Raw genomic sequence first — 19156 nt, 5'->3', positions numbered from 1 at the left:
CTCCTTACATCTCAGTATTTATTGAACTGCTCGTTTGTTTGTCCCTCAGTCTGGACAAAGTGAAGGTGTTGTCTCTGATGCTCCACGCTGCAGACATCAGTCACCCCGCTAAAGCCTGGCCGCTGCACTACCGCTGGACCCACAGCCTGATGGAGGAGTTCTTCAGACAGGTCACTATTATAAGATATATATATATATATGCTTGTACTTTGCTAGAGTATTATGCTGCTGCTCTCTAGTTGTACTCCACTTGGGAACTACACCAGGTTTTTCTTTTGATTTAAAATATCTTGCCAATATTTTCCTGACATAGCTTGTCCAGCTTCTCTTTGAAATGACAGCATTTGCTTTGCTGAGTCCATCACGTTCAAGCAGTAACATGTGGATGTAAATATCACACAGTTGTTTCGATCACACCATATTTATAATGTACTGTTTCTCACCAGGGAGATAAAGAGGTGGAGCTCGGCCTTCCCTTTTCTCCTCTCTGTGACCGCAAAGCCACCATGATCGCCCAATCACAGATCGGTAAGAAGATCAATAATACAATAGGCTGTCAGTGTGTGGTAACTTTGAGACCCCTGCTGGTGGTCTGAAGAACTGAGGAGAGGAATGGGTTGGATGATCACCTTGTAAAAAGCAGAGTAACTCATGTTGAAATCTCCCTGGTCCCCGGCTTGAGCTTGAATCTCAGGATCCATGTATCTGTGATCCTCTCCAGAATGGAAGGAGTCATCACATACAGAGCATCAGCTAGTTCCTGAACAGTGTCCTTCACATGCTGATATCCAAGAGAGGGAGTTCCTCAGTCACAAGATGGAGGAATAGAAAGCAGTATTCAATGTTTACTTCAGATTAGCTCCACGTCAGAAATGATCATGCTTGTCATATGTCTCTCTCCATAGAGGCTGAATCATCATGTTAATCACATAGCTATCATATGACTCAAACAGTCCTGATGCTCTGCTAGGTAATCACACATCCTGTCATGTTCACAGCTACAGTTGATACCTTTGTGATCATGTGACTCTCATATTGGAAGAGGACATTCAGTGTTTTCAAAACCGATATGATTTCCTTCTATCTTCTGTACCCTTCTCTCATGTTTCAGGTTTCATCGACTTCATCGTGGAGCCGACTTTCAGCGTTCTGATCGACACGACGGAAAAAGTGATCGGACCTCTGATCGAAGAGGACAGGAAGGCAAGAGAGACGGGGACACGGAGGTCGAGGTAATAAAACGATTAACAAATACAAGTTAACACAGTTCTAGTACGAGAAGCAGACTTAAGGTTGAGTATTGAAAACATGATCTGCGCTGCAGCAGGTTTCCCTCTCAATGCTTCGACTGTAACAAAACTCTCTTCATTGAATAATTCCTCCAAATAAAGAGCCACTAAACTTAGGTTATCAGCCAATATACCAAGTACTGATCTGATATTAGCACACTTCTTTTTCCCAAATTGCAAAATCTAAAAAATCTCTCTTTTTAGAAGTGGTTTAGATTTGTAATTGAAAGTTCCCATAAAAAGAAAATAGATCATTTTTATCCTGTAGGTATTGTGCAAGTCGTCACCTATATGCTATATTTGTTGAAATGTAAATGCGATCTAAAGTTAAGGTTTAAGGCAGGGGTCGGCAACCTTTTTTATATGAAGTGCCATCAAAAAAAAAAAATCTGATCAATTTGCCGACGCTCGTGAACTGTCAACTGGAGGGCGGGGGGAGCCTCTGTCGCCTGTCAGCTCAACTTACATGATGCCGTTTAAACACACAGAACGTGTCGTCGCTGGCGACCGGACGTTCGGTGATTCTCCAGAACACACAGAGGGCCAGTCCGCCCCTGTGTAGCATATTATTTTCGATGACAGATGAGCAGATCGCCACTGGGCTTTAAACTAAAGACACAGCCACGCAAAAACTGCGGAGTTAAAGAGAGCGGGGCCTAGAAGGTATCCTTCTGTGCTACGTTGCATGGCTTCCTTCTGCAGGTAACGGGGAGACGAGCTCTGGCGGCGGTTTCGTTCAGGATCCGAAAATACAATTTAATTATTTTGCACACTTATTCCTAGTGTGTCCCACTGGTTACGGTACCGCGTGCCAATGGTGGCACACGAGCCTAGGGTTGCCGACTCCTGGTTTAAGGGAACTACATCACGGTCACATTACTTCCCTTCACCTCCGCTAAGCTAAAGGAGGCTAATGTTGGGCTATAAAGGAACTACATCACGGTCACATGACTTCACGTCACCTCCGCTAAGCTAAAGGAGGCTAATGTTGGGCTATAAAGGAACTACAGCACGGTCACATGACTTCACGTCACCACCGCTAAGCTAAAGGAGGCTAATGTTGGGCTATAAAGGAACTACAGCACGGTCACATGACTTCACGTCACCACCGCTAAGCTACAGGAGGCTAATGTTGGGCTATAAAGGAACTACAGCACGGTCACATGACTTCACGTCACCACCGCTAAGCTAAAGGAGGCTAATGTTGGGCTATAAAGGAACTACAGCACGGTCACATGACTTCACGTCACCACCGCTAAGCTAAAGGAGGCTAATGTTGGGCTATAAAGGAACTACAGCACGGTCACATGACTTCACGTCACCACCGCTAAGCTAAAGGTAGCTAATGTTGGGCTATAAAGGAACTACAGCACGGTCACATGACTTCACGTCACCACCGCTAAGCTACAGGAGGCTAATGTTGGGCTATAAAGGAACTACAGCACGGTCACATGACTTCACGTCACCACCGCTAAGCTACAGGAGGCTAATGTTGGGCTATAAAGGAACTACAGCATGGTCAAATGACTTCACGTCACCACCGCTAAGCTACAGGAGGCTAATGTTGGGCTATAAAGGAACTACAGCACGGTCACATGACTTCATGTCACCACCGCTAAGCTAAAGGTGGCTAATGTTAGGCTGTAAAGGAACTCATTTCTGCACCCATCTATTTGTTCAAGATGAGTTCATTGTCTAATTCTATTGGACAGAATGTAGTTAATGTGACTTTAACAACCTCCCCTGGTTCCCCATTGGTCCAGTCTCACAGGAAGTGGTTCCGTTACCGTGGAGGCGGTGCAGAGACACAGCAGCAATCGCCATGGGAACAGCGATGATGGACAGCTGGACTTCTCTCTGACGGCCATCGACCTGCCGGCTATGAAGCAAAACCTGTCGGACGTGATCGGGAGCAACAAGGACCGCTGGAAAGAGCTGTCTGTGCACGGTACACACACATACACGCACACACACGCAAACACAAACACACGCACGCGCAAACACACGCACGCACAAACACACGCACGCACGCACGCACACACACACACACACCACACACACATGCATTGGTGGACAGTAACTACAATTTTTAGGTACTTTTCTGTACCACACTACATTAATCTGACATCATTATTGTACAAAATTATCGACATATAATTGACCATGTATTATTTTTAGGTGAAGATCACAATTAGTATAAGTTATCCTGTATGTACTAACTAAAACAATTGTTAATAAGGCTTATAATTAACATGTAATCAACATTTTACTTCTCTTTGTCAGACAAACACTATCTACAGGAAATCATGAGTTTGAATCTCTGTCTGTAAGTCATATCTGTATGCTGTCGAGCCATCATCTTTTAAAAATGCATCTCTGTTTCTCGACACGTAAATGATTTCTGTATTCCCAGGTTTAGACGCTGGGTTTGAACACAGTTTGGCTATGTTGTATGTCATTGCTCACATCTGGGTGCCTGCTTTGATGTGTGACAGTCATTAGTCTAATTAGTGTTGACTTCCCGACTTCAGAGGAGTGTTAAACAGAAACATTCGGCTGATTTCTCATCATCAAACAATACCAAATGACTGTCAGTGCACCAATTTGGACCAGACAGAAATATCTCAATAACTATTGGATGGATTGCCAAGAAACTTTATGGAGCTACTTCAGGGATAATCCTGCAGACCTTTCTCTGCTTCATGACTGCTTTGTTTGTGAGTGAAATCTCTTGACATTTAGTTGATGGATAGCTGTGACATTTGGTGGACATTATCCAGGTACTTTAAGGATAAACTTTAATGACGTTAGTGATCCCTAACATTTCCTCTAGCACCGTCGTCACATACGACCAAATACCTGAGGAACTAATGACACCTGCACCATGTGTTTAGTGCTAAAATCAGGCAAACATCAGTATGTTAGCATAGTTAGTTTAAGCATTTTAAAAATTCACAACGTGTTTTTTAGCCAAATACTCAGTAAATCACATATAAATGTAAATGAAATGTTCTTAAACAAGTGTTCCTTTGTTTTGAACAGAGCTGGCCAGTAAGGAGAAGGCAGACAAAGAGGAAGAGCAGTCCAACGTCAACTCAGACGTTCAATCAAATGCCTCGTCCAGTCACAGTGTCCCTGATGGACAAACGACGGACCAATCACAGGAGGGCTCCCCGCCTGATGAAGAGAGGCAGGACGACACACCTCCTGTCCACCTGACATGCAACGGTACGAAAGGGACATCGTAACATTTCCTAAAATTTGACTGTATTCAAAACCGCCTACTATACAAGTTGAGTGTCCAACAATACACACTCAACTTTGTGACAGATATGAGCGTTTTCAAATACAGCCTCTCCATAGGGTGGTGCAGTGAGTTCTTTTTTTTGCCGGCCAAATCTTAAATTTGCATCTGCCCTTTCTAAAAAGCCAACAGATTGTGTGATTTTGGATTATGTCTGAAAATAATATCTGTGTCAAACAAACGTTTATGATACTTACACATTTTGTACAGCAGGATAATCTCCACATATTAACACCATTTATGATTTATGAAATAAAAAGCTAATGTTGGGCTATAAAGGAACTACAGCACGGGCACATGACTTCACGTCACCACCGCTAAGCTAAAGGAGGCTAAGTTTGGGCTATAAAGGAACTACAGCATGGTCACATGACTTCACGTCACCACCGCTAAGCTAAAGGTGGCTAATGTTGGGCTATAAAGGAACTACAGCACGGGCACATGACTTCACGTCACCACCGCTAAGCTAAAGGTGGCTAATGTTGGGCTATAAAGGAACTACAGCACGGTCACATGACTTCACGTCACCACCGCTAAGCTAAAGGAGGCTAATGTTGGGTTATAAAGGAACTACAGCACGGTCACATGACTTCACGTCACCACCGCTAAGCTAAAGGAGGCTAATGTTGGGCTATAAAGGAACTACAGCACGGTCACATGACTTCACGTCACCACCGCTAAGCTAAAGGTGGCTAATGTTGGGCTATAAAGGAACTACAGCATGGTCACATGACTTCACGTCACCACCGCTAAGCTAAAGGAGGCTAAGTTTGGGCTATAAAGGAACTACAGCACGGTCACATGACTTCACGTCACCACCGCTAAGCTAAAGGTGGCTAATGTTGGGCTATAAAGGAACTACAGCACGGTCACATGACTTCACGTCACCACCGCTAAGCTAAAGGAGGCTAAGTTTGGGCTATAAAGGAACTACAGCATGGTCACATGACTTCACGTCACCACCGCTAAGCTAAAGGTGGCTAATGTTGGGCTATAAAGGAACTACAGCACGGGCACATGACTTCACGTCACCACCGCTAAGCTAAAGGTGGCTAATGTTGGGCTATAAAGGAACTACAGCACGGTCACATGACTTCACGTCACCACTGCTAAGCTAAAGGTGGCTAATGTTGGGCTATAAGGGAACTACAGCACGGTCACATGACTTCACGTCACCACTGCTAAGCTAAAGGTGGCTAATGTTGGGCTATAAAGGAACTACAGCATGGTCACATGACTTCACGTCACCACCGCTAAGCTAAAGGAGGCTAATGTTGGGTTATAAAGGAACTACAGCACGGTCACATGACTTCACGTCACCACCGCTAAGCTAAAGGAGGCTAATGTTGGGCTATAAAGGAACTACAGCACGGTCACATGACTTCACGTCACCACCGCTAAGCTAAAGGTGGCTAATGTTGGGCTATAAAGGAACTACAGCATGGTCACATGACTTCACGTCACCACCGCTAAGCTAAAGGAGGCTAAGTTTGGGCTATAAAGGAACTACAGCACGGTCACATGACTTCACGTCACCACCGCTAAGCTAAAGGTGGCTAATGTTGGGCTATAAAGGAACTACAGCACGGTCACATGACTTCACGTCACCACCGCTAAGCTAAAGGAGGCTAAGTTTGGGCTATAAAGGAACTACAGCATGGTCACATGACTTCACGTCACCACCGCTAAGCTAAAGGTGGCTAATGTTGGGCTATAAAGGAACTACAGCACGGGCACATGACTTCACGTCACCACCGCTAAGCTAAAGGTGGCTAATGTTGGGCTATAAAGGAACTACAGCACGGTCACATGACTTCACGTCACCACTGCTAAGCTAGAGGAGGCTAATGTTCAGCTATAAAGGAACTACAGCACGGTCACATGACTTCACGTCTCCACCGCTAAGCTAAAGGCGGCTAATGTTGGGCTATAAAGGAACTACAGCACGGTCACATGACTTCAATTGGTCTTTACTGGTGTACTTTATGTCTTTGATCACTTTCAAGCTTTCTTTAAGGCTTCTAACAAACACATTTCATGTTTTTGTGGTTGCAGGGGCGGGGCTAGCGGAGGAGAAAGAGGACGAGGAGGAAGTGCCTGAAAAAGCCTGATGGCTTCACGTTGAAAATGGATATGTGTGTGGCGGATCACCTCAAGTGCGGTGCAGTGACGGCAAGAGTTTGGACTTGTGTGTTTTAAACACAGCAGTGACTCAGCGGCCCCTCATTAGCCCCCTAAAGAAGGAGCTTATGTTTACAACCGACCATGAATAAAAAAATGCATTCAAAGTGACGACATTCATCAGATTAAAGCTTCTTAGCAGCTTCATGGTCCATTCACTGTGGTGAAAGTGTTTTATGGTTGTACTACTAGAGGCTCAGAGGAACAATGTCTGTGAAAGTGAAATGTCAATATTTGAATGTAAATAAAAACAGACAGGTTGAAAACCAAAGAGCGTCCAGTGGCTGTTCATGGCAGGTTAAATATCTCTGTTCATGGAGCTGTTAGGAAGAAGCCGGGCACAGCGACACGTGTGTGTTTATAATCCTCTTATAATATGTTTAGAGAGTGAAGGGTGATTTCTGCTTTGATTTAATTCTCTATGTTCAAATGATCAAGCATGTGTTCCTGGCCACGTCCCAATAAGTGATGTCAAATAATAATCTATATTTCCTTTAGGATATAGGAGCTGTTGTTAGCTTTGGTCCAAACTGTAATATCTCAACGATAATTGGATAGATTTCTATTAAGCTACCGTAAATTCACAACACATTTTCAAAGTCACAATGAAATACAGATGATCCGACAGTATTTTTTCCTCTCCCTCTCGTTAAACACAACAATATTTTTAGATAGTCATGGTGACTTTCTGTGCATTTGTCCAATAAAATGTGATTTTAAGAGATAAAAAATAAGTGTTTTGGCTCAAATTGCCGCTGTTAGTTAGCTAGCTTGCAACTTTATCGTTTGCCTTGTCAAATCATTACAGACTGCTCAATAAACCCTATAAAAATGAACATTGGCTTATTTTGGGCACAAGTATAGTGGTACGTTTATGAAGTAGTACAAATTATTTGTATAATGCAAGTTTCACCAAAGTAGCCGCTATCGCTGACGTTACGTATATGGTGGCTATCAACGTTATCATTAAGAGTAGCTATCATTCCAGACCGCTCAATCTACCCTATACAATTAATGGTGGCTTCTTTTCAACAACAGTAGCCTTTAGTGGCACATTTATCAAACTGTGACAAAAATACACAATTATAACATACAAGTATAATATATTTATTTGTGTGGTGCTGTGTTCACTGAAGCAAATGCTATTGCTTGCGCCAAGATGACAATCATATTGCTTTTTGTCACACTTCTTATATTTTTAAATAGCAAATATAAACAGGAGAAGGCAAATCGAGACACATGTCGTTACCTGTACCCGTTGTGATATCACTGATGGGGGCGTGGCCAGATGAGAGAGAGCATCAGCAGTGAATCAGTGTGGATTTTACATTAAACTATTTTAAAGGACGTTTTTTTTTTCTACAACATGAGTCGTCTTGCTGTACTTTTGGCCAGTATACCCATAGGCCAGCATATTATACTCTACACCATCTCAGTAGAAACTCGTAAAAAAAACACAAGAATGTTCCTTTAAATTCCCACAATTTTTGTGTTTTTGTTTTAAAAAGAACACGTTACTGTAATTTCTACTGACTGTGAAAATGGAACCACAACAGCTGAAACTCTTTAGATCCTCTGAGCACCGTGTTCGTTAATGCAATATGTGTGTGTGTGTGTGTGTGTGTGTGTGTGTGTGTGTGTGTGTGTGTGTGTGTGTGTGTGTGTGTGTGTGTGTGTGTGTGTGTGTGTGTGTGTGTGTGTGTGTGTGTGTGTGTGTGTGTGTGTGTGTGTGTGTGTGTGTGTGTGTGTGTGTGTGTGTGTGTGGACTGTACAGCTCTTTTCAATATATATTATATTAAACATTCAGAACTCTGGTCCACTACTTTTCTCATTTTAAAGTAGAGACACTACATACTGATATACACCTGAACATCAGCAGGAGTGGACTCTTTAAAGTAGAGACACTACATACTGATATACACCTGAACACGAGCAGGAGAGGACTCTTTAAAGTAGAGACACTACATACTGATATACACCTGAACATCAGCAGGAGAGGACTCTTTAAAGTAGAGACACTACATACTGATATACACCTGAACATCAGCAGGAGAGGACTCTTTAAAGTAGAGACACTACATACTGATATACACCTGAACATCAGCAGGAGAGGACTCTTTAAAGTAGAGACACTACATACTGATATACACCTGAACATCAGCAGGAGTGGACTCTTTAAAGTAGAGACACTACATGCTGATATACACCTGAACATCAGCAGGAGAGGACTCTTTAAAGTAGAGACACTACATACTGATATACACCTGAACATCAGCAGGAGAGGACTCTTTAAAGTAGAGACACTACATACTGATATACACCTGAACATCAGCAGGAGAGGACTCTTTAAAGTAGAGACACTACATACTGATATACACCTGAACATCAGCAGGAGAGGACTCTTTAAAGTAGAGACACTACATACTGATATACACCTGAACTTCAGCAGGAGAGGACTCTTTAAAGTAGAGACACTACATACTGATATACACCTGAACATAAACAGGAGAGGACTCTTTAAAGTAGAGACACTACATACTGATATACACCTGAACATCAGCAGGAGAGGACTCTTTAAAGTAGAGACACTACATACTGATATACACCTGAACATCAGCAGGAGAGGACTCTTTAAAGTAGAGACACTACATACTGATATACACCTGAACTTCAGCAGGAGAGGACTCTTTAAAGTAGAGACACTACATACTGATATACACCTGAACATAAACAGGAGAGGACTCTTTAAAGTAGAGACACTACATACTGATACACACCTGAACATCAGCAGGAGAGGACTCTTTAAAGTAGAGACACTACATACTGATATACACCTGAACATCAGCAGGAGAGGACTCTTTAAAGTAGAGACACTACAGACTGATATACACCTGAACATCAGCAGGAGAGGACTCTTTAAAGTAGAAACACCACATACTGATATACACCTGAACATCAGCAGGAGAGGACTCTTTAAAGTAGAGACACTACATACTGATATACACCTGAACATCAGCAGGAGAGGACTCTTTAAAGTAGAGACACTACATACTGATATACACCTGAACATCAGCAGGAGAGGACTCTTTAAAGTAGAGACACTACATACTGATATACACCTGAACATCAGCAGGAGAGGACTCTTTAAAGTAGAGACACTACATACTGATATACACCTGAACATCAGCAGGAGAGGACTCTTTAAAGTAGAGACAGTACATACTGATATACACCTGAACATCAGCAGGAGAGGACTCTTTAAAGTAGAGACACTACATGCTGATATACACCTGAACATCAGCAGGAGAGGACTCTTTAAAGTAGAGACACTACATACTGATATACACCTGAACATCAGCAAGAGAGGACTCTTTAAAGTAGAGACACTACATACTGATATACACCTGAACATCAGCAGGAGAGGACTCTTTAAAGTAGAGACACTACATACTGATATACACCTGAACATCAGCAGGAGAGGACTCTTTAAAGTAGAGACACTACATACTGATATACACCTGAATATCAGCAGGAGAGGACTCTTTAAAGTAGAGAAACTACATACTGATATACACCTGAACATCAGCAGGAGAGGACTCTTTAAAGTAGAGACACTACATACTGATATACACCTGAACATCAGCAGGAGAGGACTCTTTAAAGTAGAGACACTACATACTGATATACACCTGAACATCAGCAGGAGAGGACTCTTTAAAGTAGAGACACTACATACTGATATACACCTGAACATCAGCAGGAGAGGACTCTTTAAAGACACTACAGTATAAGGCACGATATAGATAAGAATCAAAATGGTGGAGGGTGTGCCACGTTTCTCAAAGATGGTGTGGCATATAGGGAGGTGCAATCTCCTGATGATATAGACTGTATAATAGTGGAAATCTGCAACCCTAGGAAACAAGATAACATTAGGATAATCAATTTATACAACCCATGTCCAAATCTAACCACTGATATATATTTAAAGAAATAGCAGGCAATAAACATAGGAAGAAAGTTTGGTGTGGTGATTTCAATGCACACAACAATAGGGGCAGCAACCATACAGACAGTAACGGAAATATAGTGGAAGAAATGCCTGAGGAAAGAACACTAGTATCCCTCAAAGGTGGGGTAGGTAATTTTGGAGAAACCAGCTCGAGTGCGCTAGAATTCAAAAATAAACAATCGGGAAAAAAATGCCACTTACTTACAGAGCCTCTCCTCCAACACACACAAACGCGCACATGACCAATGAGGGCACGAGATCAGTTTGTGCACAGATGGAAGGCTGACAGGCAGGTAGGCCATCCAGTTACTTTAGCCGGGCCGGCTCAGATGATTGGTCGTGCTTTTTACAGCGCCACGGCTTCCACTGATGACATTTTTTCATGGATTTTTTGTCAAAGCACTTCAGATATTCATTGCTGTCGGGATGTTAAGAGCATTCCATGGAATATAACAAAAAGTGTATCTCGAGCCGGTTTCTCAAACTTACCTACCCCACCTTTAATGATGGACATGGCACTCGAGTAGATGTACACAGGGGGAATGTCTCATGCCTGGATCTGACATTAGTGTCAATCTATTTGGTTCATACATGCGAATGGTTTGTTTTGAATAACTCCACAGTAGGAAGTGACCATTATCCAGTGCTTACTAAAATGAATACTAATGTATATATGCAGGAAGGAGGTGTAATAACCAGGTGGTGCTTTGCTAAAGCTGATTGGGGGAAATGTAGGATATGGTGTGAGGAGTCGGTACACCTGCTAACATCAGAGGGAAGCAGAGGTCATTACAAGCCAAATAACGCAACATAAATGCAGCAGAGAACAGAATTCCCAAAACAACAATCGAGGGTAGGAAGAAAGTGGTGCTATGGTGGAATGAGGAATGCAGCAAGGCTATCAAAGAGCAAAATAATGCATTTAGAGAATTAAAGCAAAACATGACACAAAATAATGTTATAGAAGAGTATCAAAGGAAATGGGCAGCTGCTCGAAGGACAAAAAAATACACAAAAAAGAGAACATGGAGAGAATTGTGTTCTACCATTGGCAGAGGAGTAACATTAGGTGTAGTCTGGTCCATGTTTAAGCGGTTGAGTGGGAAAAGGAAATCCATTAAAATTGGTTGATGGGGAGAGGCTGGCAGTGACAGATAAAGAGAAGGCAGGTATGTTAGGAAGGACACTTGCAGCAGTACATAGTGGGGAGCATCTCAGTGATATGCATAGGCAGCAAACACAGCAGTTACTAGCAGAGAATGAAAACGTGAAGGAGAAGAGACAGGATAATAGGTCGGCTCTGGATGTGGAATTTACAATGTCAGAACTCAAAATAGCCGAACAAGGTACAGGATATACAGCCCCAGGACAAGAACAGCTATGCTATGCTATGTTTAGACAGTTACCTATGGAAACTATGAAAATGGTGCTGAGTCTTTTCAATACAATCTGGAGAGAAGGAGATATGCCAAGTGTGTGGAAAACAGCAATCGTGCTACCATTCAATAAGCCAGGGAAAGATACAGCTAACCCTAGTAACTAGTACCACAGACCAATAGCTCTTACATCACACCTATGTAAATGGATGGAAAAGATCATTGTCCGTAGGCTCTCACATGTACTGGAACAGAAAGGGCTGCTGAGTAGTTTTCAGAGCGGATTTCGTAAAGGGCGGTCCGCAATAGATGCGTTAGTAAGAGTGAGTAATGATGTGGAAAAAACATTGAAAATGAAAGAGATAATGGCAATAGTGTACTTTGACATTGAAAAGGCGTATGACTCTATGTGGAGGGAGGGGTTACTGATCAAATTGGGTAGAATGGGTATTGGAGGGAGAATGTACAATTGGGTCAGGGCCTTTTTAACAGACAGGACATTTAGAGGAAAGGTTGGAGCAGATATTTCCAATTATTTAGAAATAGGAAATGGTATTCCCCAAGGGAGTGCAGTCAGTCCAATATTATTTAACATCATGATTAATGATATTTACATGCTTAGGAACATGCATCCAATCGGCTCTATACGCAGATGATGGGACTATTTGGATGAGGGGAAGAAATGCCGCATACGTAATGGAGAATATAGCTAGAGCGATTACAAAACTGGAGAGGTGGTCATATAACTGGAGATTCAAAATGTCAGAAAGCAAGTCATAAATGGTATTTACAAATAAATGCAAGATTGATGGCCAACAGCTAACACTATGATCGACCAATGACCATGGCTTTTCCCAGAAGCTAACATAGATGTGAGTATCGTAGAAAGGAAAAAAGAGTGGCAAATAAATGAAGTAGGAATTAAAACAAGTATGTACCTGAACGAAAAGTACTACAATTACCTCAAAATGTACACAGATGGTTCTAAGAACAAGGACGAGTGGGAGTTGGTATATACATCCCAGACTTTAAAATATCGATCTGAAGAAGAGCGTCTGATCAACTATCAGTGTAAGCAGCAGAAGTGCTGGCAGTAATAATAGGATTACAGTGAGTTGAAGAGGTCAGACCAAATATGGTGGTGATATGCACAGATTCATTGTCCATATTAAAAAGCATACAGTCAACAACAACTGTCAGAGAAGACATTCTCATAGAACTGAACCACAGCCTGTCAAGACTTCACAGAGGCGGTATAGATCTGCAGTTCTGCTGGGTGCCTGCACATGAGGGGGGGAAAGGGAACGAGTGTGCATGAGGGGGGAAAGGGAACGAGTGTGCTGATAGATTAGCAAAAGGTGCACTACAAAAGGAAATAACTTTACCAGTTCAACTTGGTAAAGGAGAAGGAAAAGCAGTAATTAAGAAAAAAGGAATGGAGATCTGGCAGAAAAGGTGGGAGAAAGACCAGAAAGGCAAAGAGTATCATAAAGTACAAAAGACAATTACAATTCATATTTATAAAGAAAGAAACAGAAGGGAGGAAATCACGATAGCTAGACTCAGAATAAATCACACAGCATTGAATGGTACGCTGTATATCATGGGGAAAAGTGACAGTGACAAGTGTGGGAACTGTGGAGTAAAAGAAGATGTAGAACATATCTTGTTACATTGTGACATCTATAAAGAGAGAAGAGAACAATTAAAGGCTAAAGTCTTAGAGGCAGAGAGGGAATGGAGTGTGGTTGGTGTTTTGGGAACAAAAGGAGAGGGAGTAAGAGCTACCAGAAAGGCACTGTTTACATTCTTGAGTGAAACTGGGGTAGGAAAAATAATTTAACATTAGGTCAGGAAAGAAAATAGATTTGTATTTTTATTTTATTTATTTCATTTTTTTGTTGATTTATTTATTTATTTTGATAGATCATAGGTCAAAGAGTTGGAATGATATGATGATTCATCCTCATGTACAGTAGGTGGCGGTATGCACCTTTTAAATTGTTTGTAATCCGCCAAAAGTGAGAGAAGAAGATGCACCTTTAAAGCTCTTTGCAATCCGCCAAAAACCGAGAGAAGAAGAGGAAGAGGAAGAGGTGAGTGGATTAAACACCTGCAGAGGTTTGATTAAGTGTATTTACACCTGTTAGCTTAGTTTACAGTTAATCACGAATCAGAAGCTATTTTATGTAACACAACAGCTGTAATCTTGGAAGAAAGAAACTCAAGAATTTTTTTAAAAATGTGCGCCAAAATAGTCATCGGCTAACAGCTAAAGTCTAAAAGCTATCGGCTATCGGCTAACAGCTAAAGTCTAACAGCTAACGGCTATTGTCTAACAGCTACAGTAACAGTTGATTTGTAATGCTCCGCTGACTTTGTGTTAGTTATTTATTACACCAGTCGTCTTTAAGACGGTTTGAGTTGTTGTGTTGGTGCTCTTTCTTTACCATAGATATGGTTTTAAATATATGCTAACTAGCTTATTAGCATCGCCATTCACCGTGACGTAGCATTTTTGCCATTGAAATGAATGGGGTTCTTCAGTTAGCAGCTAACGCTAAGCTAAGCGACGGTTTAGCTCAGGGGTGGGGAACCTGCGGCCCCTGGGCCCATTTGGTATGGCCCTCGAGGTAATTTATAAACACACGCAAAAAAGAAAAAAATTAAAGAAATCTAGACCGCATAAAAATTAAACACGCGAGTGCCTGTTTTTCCTGGCCAAGGTCAGGGTCCTTGAACACAACACGAGCCTAACGTGTCATCACGTGGTATATGTCTCGTCTGACAGGAGTGTATTTCTGACTGAGAGCACCAGAACGCCGTTGCGGCACTTCCAAAAATGTCGGTACCCATAAGGAGCTGTACACATGCCGCAGTTTCTGCGTGGCTGTGTCTTTAGTTGAAAGCCCAGAGGCGATCTGTTCATCTGTCATACTGATCATACAGTCAATAACGTTGTTGTTATTAGCATCTGGTTAGCTAGCTATGCTAACGAATATAAGAAGCTTTTGCTCCGACCAGTGAGGTAAAGGCACATCTTTATATGATCATTAAAGTTATTATAAAAAAAATAAGAGAATAAGGTAAACAGGTATAAAATACTATATGACGGTAAAAAAACTTTTTATTAATAAACAAGAATACAGTTTGAAAGGGGAGTGATTTGTAAAATATCCATAAAGAAAAAGAAATCTGCTGACAGTTCTGTTTCATCTGGGTGTTGAGAGATGTATCCATAGAGCTCCCGATTTTGTTCTCAAAGTGCACCAGATTGATGCTTTTAAATTCAACATTTAAAAAATAATCTTCCCGGGGGAGAATCCTCCCAGACCCCCCTAGAGGAGGTTAGGTCCCCCCCCCCCCCCCCCCCACGCTTAAATCATGTCCACATGGAGAGGAAACTAAATACATTTGCATCTTGTGTCCAAATCTTTTTGTTTTGGTGGTCATGCCTGCACGAGTCATGGTGAGATATCTGGATTCAGAGGTTGCTTTTTCTTTGCACAGCATGAAAGACAGGCCAAATGAATGGCCTGTGATTTTAGTATTTTTAAGCAGAGGTCAATAATTTGTACGGCTCTCGGAGGATGTTGGAACAATTTAAATGGCCCTTGAGAGGAAAAAGGTTCCCCACCCCTGGTTTAGCTCATTAGATTAATAGATATATCCTTTTATTTAAATAATGATTTATCTTAAACTGCAGTGATGTAAATTAGTCGGGGGGGATATTATAATATCTTATTGCATCTTTTAAATATGTTTAACTCGTGTAATGCCTGAAAACACTTCTGCTGTGACACAATCATTTCCCAGTTTCAGTGATGCAAACACAGGTATGGTGAAAAAAGAGAGAACTATTCGAAGCAGAAAAAAACCAGCGTAATAAACCATCTGACAAAGGCCTGTGCTATCATGCTTCAATTAACTGTTCTTTATAATATACTCAGATCAATAGAGACTGGGATGTTAAGTTATAAATCAAGGGTTTTTATTATTATTTACAGCAGGGGTGGGGAACCTTTTTCCTTTCAATTTTTACAACATCCTCAGAGGGCCGTACAAATGATTGAACTCAACCTCTGCTTAAAAAAACTAAAATCACAGCCCATTCATTTCGCCTTTCATGTGCAAAGAAAAAGCAACCTCTTAATCCAGATATCTTACCATGACTCGCGCATGCATGTGCATGGTTGTGGCACGACCACCAAAACAGAAAGATATGGACACAAGATGTGTGCAAATGTATTATAGTAAATATTGAAGTTAAAAGCATCAATCTGGTGCACTTTGAGAGCAACATTAGGAAATCTATGGATACCTCTCAACACCCATATGAGACAGAACTGTAAGCAGATTTTTCTTTTGGGATATTTTACAATTCACTCTCCTTTTAAACTCTATTCTTGTTATTTTTAACAACTTTTTTGTTACTGTCATATAGTATTTTATACCTGTTTTTCATTTAGTCTCTAATGTCTCATTAATAATTATAATGATCATATCAAGGTGTGCCTTAACCTCACTGAGCTGAGGTTATTTGAGCCTCTCAGGAGAGAGCTCTCTTCCACCTGGTTGTAGAAAAGCTCTTTAAATTCGTTAGCATAGCTAGCTAACCAGATGCTAATGACAACAGATCGCCACTGTGCTTACAACTAAAGACACAGCCTCGCAAACACTGCGGCATGTGTACGGCTCCTTATGGGCACTGCAATATTTGAAGAGCTGGAGCGGCGTTCCGATGCTCTCCGTCAGCACTCTAGTCCAGGGGTCCCCAACCTCCGGAGGTGTTACTGCCAGGCCGCGAAATAGCTGTGAGTTTATCGTAACATTTGCAGAATTATAAATATATAAAAATATTTTTATCAAAAGAAATTCAATACATTTTTTTATTTTATACCAGTCATATTATTTCATCCAAAACATACAAAATGAATCAAAATTGGTTAGCATAAGGTCTCAGCCTCTCGTGCGCAGAGAAAGTTACAGGTGGTGCGCCAATAGGAATTGGAGCACACAGGAGACAACCGTTTAATCACAGACTGTTATGTTTGTTGGGGAATGGAAGTGCATACATTATTTGAGATATATTTCGAACTCAGACTTCATTTTAAGGACATTAAGGCCGGGGGTGTAGAACTATTTTTTTATTTGTAAAGCCTCCGTCACTTCATGAAATGGCTGCAGCATCAGGAGGCAGCCTCTGAGAAGCACCAGCGCGTACACACCGCCTTCAGTGTGTTCCCCACTGCAGGCTGCTACGTTTCAACCACACACACACACACACACACACACACACACACACACACACACACACACACACACACACACACACACACACATCGAACGGCCCGATTATTACCCGTTGTATGAAGGAAATGTCCGGTCACAAAGGCGCATGATGTGTGTGTGTATGTGCTCTGCTCAGCTCCGCTGTGTGTGTGTATGTTCGGTGTGTTTGTGTGTCCAACAACGGCATTTGTTTTCAAATTACCATGAACAGTAATTTACACACATCTGGCCAACTCCATAGGTATGTGGGTGTTCCCAAAAGAAGTTAGTTTAATGTTAATCTCGATGTAGTGCTAAATGCTGTCGGAGTGCACCGGAACAAACGTTATTGTGGCTGGCAAACAAGCCCAGGGGTCTCACTGACATTTCAGTTATATCAATACGTGTACAGTGGTCCTAATTTTTTGTTTTAAATGTATCCTGGTTTTTAACGTTATTAACATGTTTTGGATGCATATTGGTATTTCTTCAGGCTGTTAAATACAATTAGCCTCTGTTGCCACCTGCTGGTGAGTACATATTAAAATCAGTTAAAATTGACAACCGGTCCGCACATTTTTTTTAATGTATCTGCCGGTCCTTGGCACAATAAAGGTTGGGAACCCCTGCTCTAGTCTACACTCCTTTCAGACGAGACATATACTGTGAAGACGCTCGTGTTGTGTTCAAGGAACCTGTCCTTGGCCAGGAAAAACAGGCACTGACTTAATTATTTTGCGGTCTAGATTTCTTCTTCTTTTTTGAAGTTAGAAGTTGTCCGTCAGTCGGAAACGTCGGTAATAATAATTATCTGACCTTTCTATAATTTTCTCCTCTGCTTAGCATCACATTGACTAAATGGATCAATTTGGAACATGTGAACGTCACAACAGCATAGAGATAAGACAAGGCACTGCACATGATGTGATGACACTAAATATATAGAATATCTAGAAATAGAACATATCCTTGAATAAACTGTGTGTGTGTGTGTGTCCTTCCTGTTACAGGATGAATCCTCAGTGTATTGAGTTGTCTTGTTTCGTGTCAGCTGTAGTTGAGACCCAGCCGGAGAACTGAGAGCGTCATGGAGGAGAACAAAGAGACCCCTGGAGCTCAGGTCAGTGTGCCCTTCATCACAATATATTCCTAACTCCAGCGTTTCCGCCAGGCGGGCGTCTTGCCTTCATTTGACGCCCTTATTCAGATCAGAACGCAAAACTAAATTAATTGTCCGTCACAATAGGTTTAGCTCAGTGGTTTTTCAAACTTTTTCAGGCCCCCCCTTTGGAGAAGAAGTCGGGCCCCCCCAACACAAATAGTCACGTAATGGGCCAAGTTAACATTTATTAAAATACATCAATATGAACCTGAGCATTCCTTTGCTAGAACAGTGATAATAAAACAATGCTCCATAAGTCTGTGTGCTCAAAAAATAAATAATAAATACATAATACAATTGTGCAATCCCTTTGCTTGAACAGTAAGTTATAATACTTTGCAATCTGTGCAAAAAAATTAAAAGAAAGAAAATCCTGATATTTGGCAAAGTGTGTCTTCTTATCCCAGGTGGCTGCAATGAGCCTGTGTTGCACATTTCTTCAAAATGGGGTTGCAGGCTCAGTGGCGGCGCCAGAGATTTATTTTGGGGGTGCTGTGGGGTAGCTTGACGTTTCATAGAGGGTGCTCAAACATTTAGGGTTTCCCATTAATGTACCGGGCG

At 41.7% G+C, this 19156-nt stretch overlaps 1 protein-coding gene across 2 annotated transcripts in view; it reads left to right on the top strand.

The window, feature by feature from the left end:
• The window catches only part of pde1a (phosphodiesterase 1A, calmodulin-dependent), a 33584-nt gene extending 26539 nt beyond the window's left edge, over positions 1 to 7045 (top strand). For both annotated transcript variants that reach the window (XM_079662532.1, XM_079662533.1), the window contains exons 10-15: positions 50 to 170; positions 447 to 528; positions 1112 to 1232; positions 3053 to 3237; positions 4332 to 4517; positions 6649 to 7045. In XM_079662532.1, coding sequence (XP_079518658.1) covers positions 50 to 170; positions 447 to 528; positions 1112 to 1232; positions 3053 to 3237; positions 4332 to 4517; positions 6649 to 6704 — 751 coding nt within the window. In that variant the 3' untranslated portion in view covers positions 6705 to 7045. The remainder of the gene's footprint in view (positions 1 to 49; positions 171 to 446; positions 529 to 1111; positions 1233 to 3052; positions 3238 to 4331; positions 4518 to 6648) is intronic.
• The last annotated feature ends 12111 nt before the right edge of the window (positions 7046 to 19156 follow it).

The sequence above is a fragment of the Notothenia rossii genome, assembly GCF_949606895.1.
Source record: "Notothenia rossii genome assembly, chromosome: 2".
Lineage (NCBI taxonomy): Eukaryota > Metazoa > Chordata > Actinopteri > Perciformes > Nototheniidae > Notothenia > Notothenia rossii.
Note: the sequence above shows the minus strand (reverse complement) of the source record. Positions and strands in the feature narration are given on the sequence as shown.